Source organism: Anopheles aquasalis, chromosome 2, assembly GCF_943734665.1.
Source record: "Anopheles aquasalis chromosome 2, idAnoAquaMG_Q_19, whole genome shotgun sequence".
In the NCBI taxonomy this organism is placed as follows: Eukaryota; Metazoa; Arthropoda; class Insecta; order Diptera; family Culicidae; genus Anopheles; species Anopheles aquasalis.
In genome coordinates this window covers 51,705,647-51,710,646 of record NC_064877.1, presented here as the reverse complement: position 1 = coordinate 51,710,646, position 5,000 = coordinate 51,705,647, and the positions used below count along the sequence as shown (strand labels likewise).

The following is a 5,000-nucleotide window of genomic DNA, read 5'->3' as shown; positions in this document are numbered from 1 at the left end:
GTGCAATGTTTATAAAAATTTCATAATTTGACTCCGCAATAATTTAAAAACCATTATAACAGAATGTTAGTGTTCGTTTACAAATTCACATTTATGTTCAAGAAACACATACCAAAGAGTTTTTTGAATGCACACACTACAAACTTGTTCAAAATCTCACTCGTTTATATTACATTACGTCATAATAACACACATATTTAAACAAGATGCTTCCTAATTTGCGTTTTTCCCTTCTTCCTTCAAGCAATAAAATATATGCTATCTAGTAAATGAAACAATCACGAATAATAAACCAAAATAAATGAGTCTGCAATTATATCTTTACCGTGGGTTTCTTTGAAATACTTAAACGCAAAAATCGTTGAGAAGATCCTTCCGCTTGCGTTCGAGTGTCGCTATGGTTCCATTCTATGTTTCTAGATCTACACCTAGATCTAAGATATTACCTTTAACATGGACAGACTCATGGAAATGTGACGTCGTTTGTGAAGCCGAATTGAACGGACTGACTACCCGGGTGTATTTTGCCTCCTCAAATTCATCGTTTTTCTGGTTCTGTAAAATTATACTAAAGTACTTTTAGTATGTTACTGGCCGAAAATATAACACAGTAACATTAATAAAAATATATAATATTTTTGTGTTCATAAAAAATGTAGAATAAATAATTTCTATTAATGGCAGCTGAGATATTCAGTAGAGTAATAAAAGGTAAGCAAAATAAAGCAGAGAATAAATAAACGAGGGTCGCAGAAGAATGTATCCTTGATTGGACGATCTATAGTTTACAATTGGCAGTATCAAACCAGTGAAACGCGATGCACTACAGCTCATCATCGAAATGGTGCATGTTGTGCAAGTGATCACCGTAGTCAGTAGCCTCGCTTCCTACGAATATGTCGTACTTGTCGATGATCTCCTGATGCGATAACCTATCGTCGTGGTCATCATCGCTGGCAACAAATAGATGGTCAACTTCATCACTGGCTACCTCGCTGGAAGATAATCATAAAAAGGAAAGATGTTTAATATAGAAGGGTGAAATATGCAAAAATCAATGAATCAAAGAATGTCGCATATGTTAGCTAACTTACTCATTGCTTGGCACAACCCACGATAGTATTTCATTTCCGTTCAGGTATCCATCATTGTCTTTATCAAAATCATGTTTGAATTTATCCATCTCCACGACTAGCCACTCCTTATCGCGATCTTTGGCGTTATCACCTACAAACTCCTGAAAATCTATACGCCCATCGCTGTTCTTGTCCTTCTCACGCAGTGTTTGTTGCAGTATAATGGGCAGCATCTCGGGGAATTCTTCAGGCGAGATAAACCTTACATATTCATTCGAATCCAGCCTACCGTTCTTATCAATATCTGCTGCATTAAACATTTCCTTATCATCGTTGATAAGTTTTCTTTCATCTTCATCTCGCGGTTGTTCGAAGGGTAATCGTACTCCTTCCTCATCCTCACTGTCCATACCGTAGGTTTCTTGAAGGTATTCATGCCACGTTACCGAATCATCGTTATTTAGATCTACATCGTCGAATCTGTCGGATGCTTCCTCTTCAGCCAGCGACTTAAAGGATCGCAGTATCCAAGCTTTCAGCTCATGCCTATCTACATATCCGTCCGCATTCTGGTCTATCTTGGTGACCAGTACAGCCAGGCGCCTCCTTGACTCCTCTGGAGAAAGGTGGTCAAATTCTTCCGCCTCCTTGACGCTACCCAAAATTGCCTCGTGATCGAACTCCGAAAAGTGTTCCCCGTTTAAGTGATGGGAATCGCGCGGCCCATCCTCTGTGCGCTCCTTGTGAATTGCATGCGAATGTGCATGTTTGTGCGTTGTTGTTGCACTGTGTACGCAAGCGGCTAACAGAAAAAACCACACCGTCGACAACCACATGGCCTTTCGTTCGTCTTTTGCGCTTAACACGTAAACTTGACTATTTTTCTACCTTAAAGCATGAATGAGCGTAGGAAGAAGGGTGAAAGTGGGGAAGTGGAGTGGTTTTGTCATTCCAATTGTCTTGGAAAGCCTTTTCCAAGTCGTCATTTTCTTGCATAGTGAACAAGTCTGGCCGATGGCTCGTTATGTGAATTTCGTTTATTATTATTCGTTATTTAGGTGCTTAGGTGCTTATTCTGTAACTTGCGATAACGATGGCCTCAGGCGTTCGATGATTCATGCGAATTTCGAAACGTTTCGAAAACAATAAACAATTCAAAATGACAGTTTGAAGTAAAAAAACTATTAATTAACTTGTTTTTTTCGGTATAAAAACGACTTAACCTTTGTAATAATAGTATACGATTAGCAGAAAGAAATTATTGATGCACAATCAGGACGCTATAACTGTTTTTCAGATGCTCGATGCTCGATGTAAACAGAACGCCAGCTGTCGACCACAAAAATGCACTCGACATGCAGGCGATCGTGAACACCAAATGAACATAAAATGAACCAAATGAATCGAACGCCTGAGGCCATCGTAATCGAAAGTTACAGAATAAGCACCATGCACTCGACATGCAGGCGATCGTGAACACCAAATGAACACAAAATGAACCAAATGAATCGAACGCCTGAGGCCATCGTAATCGAAAGTTACAGAATAAGCACCTTACTAGATCGGTAAAACTGTACGACAGCCCCCGTGAACTTTTTTATCGTTTATGTTTCATTTTCCCGGGCGAAATTAATTTTAATTAACGCCCAGCTTTAAACCCACCCTTATAAATGTCATGAAAACGATAAAATTCAAAAAGATAGAAAGAGAAGCAACTATGAACGAAAGAGAGAGAGCATACTTATCGATCAGCTGTTTCCTGTCAAACGTACGAAACGATAAAAATGCAGAAATAGCATGGCGCATGCGTAAGTCACTAGAGAGAAAGAAATAGTTATATTCCGCTATGCCATCCCGAGGCAACATGGCCGGTTTGTTGGTAAACAATACAACGCCTCTGCAGATGGCGTTGATTTATTTGCCCCCCGTTTGAATCGGCGGTTGGCGCGTGCGCCCAATGCACCATGGTTTCTCGCTCAGCGTTCAGCCATGCCACACACGGCTGGCTGGTTGCTAGCGCACTCGTGGCGCGTCCGCTGCTGGCCGGCTGGCTGCCCAGCACCGACCGCTCCGCGACACCTAAGACATCTGGACAGCATTTTCAGGCTCCAGGTCATGGACATTGCCAGGTACGGAGTTTGAATGGGGCGGTACATCTCCAAAACGATAACGGAGGTGTCCAAAGGTCAGCTCAGTGTGGACAGAAACCACACGCTGAACATAAGGACAAAAGCTGGCTTGATCTCGACAATTTATAAGTCGTGCGCGTGGTTGCATGTCCGTTAGTTTGAAATTTGAATTTTCAAAACGAATTCGCCTCTACTTTCAATTCGCCTTGGTATCCTATAGCTGTGCCTTTCTTTCAAAGGTTGGCCTTTCTCTTTCTGGCGCATTGGCTAGGTAGGAAATCGGCAACCCTGCTAAAATGGTTGCCAATTTATACTGGCGAAATCCCACAATGACAGTTAAGCGGGGAGTTCACGGGGGCAGTCGACCCGTTTTACCAATATTGCAATTCGAGGGTGTTTCAGCAATTTTCTGTTTATGCAATATTTTTTTGCTTTTTCAACGAATGGTGTTCTTGCATGCATGTTTTCATGTAAATAATGCAATTCGAGGGTGTTTCAGCAATTTTCTGTTCATGCAATATTTTTTTGCTTTTTCAACGAATGGTGTTCTTGCATGCATGTTTTCATGTAAATAATGCAATTCGAGGGTGTTTCAGCAATTTTCTGTTCATGCAATATTTTTTTGCTTTTTCAACGAATGGTGTTCTTGCATGCATGTTTTCATGTAAATAATGCAATTCGAGGGTGTTTCAGCAATTTTCTGTTCATGCAATATTTTTTTGCTTTTTCAACGAATGGTGTTCTTGCATGCATGTTTTCATGTAAATAATGCAATTCGAGGGTGTTTCAGCAATTTTCTGTTCATGCAATATTTTTTTGCTTTTTCAACGAATGGTGTTCTTGCATGCATGTTTTCATGTAAATAATGCAATTCGAGGGTGTTTCAGCAATTTTCTGTTCATGCAATATTTTTTTGCTTTTTCAACGAATGGTGTTCTTGCATGCATGTTTTCATGTAAATATTGCAATTCGAGGGTGTGTCAGCAATTTTCTGTTCATGCAATATTTTTTTGTTTTTTCGACGAATCTTGTTCTTGCATGCATGTTTTCATGTAAATATTGCAATTCAAGGGTGTTTCAGCAATTTTCTGTTCATGCAATATTTTTTGTTTTTACAACGAATGATGTTCTTGCATGCATGTTTTCATGTAAATAATGGAAGTCAAGGGTGTTTCAGCAATTTTCTGTTCATGCAATATTTAATGTTTTTTCAACGAATGATGTTCTTGCATGCATGTTTTCATGTCAATAATAAAAATTCAAGGATGTTTCAGCAATTTTCTGTTCATGCAATATTTTTTGTTTCTACAACGATTTGGAGTTCTTGCATGCATGTTTTCATGTAAATAATGCAATTCGAGGGTGTTTCAGCAATTTTCTGTTCATGCAATATTTTTTTGTTTTTTCGACGAATCTTGTTCTTGCATGCATGTTTTCATGTAAATATTGCAATTCAAGGGTGTTTCAGCAATTTTCTGTTCATGCAATATTTTTTGTTTTTACAACGAATGATGTTCTTGCATGCATGTTTTCATGTAAATAATGGAAGTCAAGGGTGTTTCAGCAATTTTCTGTTCATGCAATATTTAATGTTTTTTCAACGAATGATGTTCTTGCATGCATGTTTTCATGTCAATAATAAAAATTCAAGGATGTTTCAGCAATTTTCTGTTCATGCAATATTTAATGTTTTTACAACGAATTGTAGTTCTTGCATGCATGTTTTCATGTAAATAATGGAAGTCAAGGGTGTTTCAGCAATTTTCTGTTCATGCAATATTTAATGTTTTTTCAA

At 38.7% G+C, this 5,000-nt stretch overlaps 2 protein-coding genes across 2 annotated transcripts in view; one reads left to right on the top strand and one right to left on the bottom strand.

Moving 5' to 3' along the window:
* The window catches only part of LOC126570696 (dedicator of cytokinesis protein 7), a 7,435-nt gene extending 7,117 nt beyond the window's left edge, over positions 1–318 (top strand). Inside the window, exon 7 of the mRNA XM_050228635.1 lies at positions 1–318. This exon is cut by the window's left edge and continues 558 nt beyond it. The gene's annotated coding sequence lies outside the window, so the exon portion shown is untranslated.
* The window catches only part of LOC126570717 (reticulocalbin-2), a 2,291-nt gene extending 333 nt beyond the window's left edge, over positions 1–1,958 (bottom strand). The window contains exons 1-2 of the mRNA XM_050228692.1: positions 1,095–1,958; positions 1–995 (exon numbers count right to left, since the gene is read on the bottom strand). The exon at positions 1–995 is cut by the window's left edge and continues 333 nt beyond it. Coding sequence (XP_050084649.1) covers positions 824–995; positions 1,095–1,912 — 990 coding nt within the window. The 5' untranslated portion in view covers positions 1,913–1,958 and the 3' untranslated portion in view covers positions 1–823. The remainder of the gene's footprint in view (positions 996–1,094) is intronic.
* Positions 1,959–5,000: the final 3,042 nt, after the last annotated feature.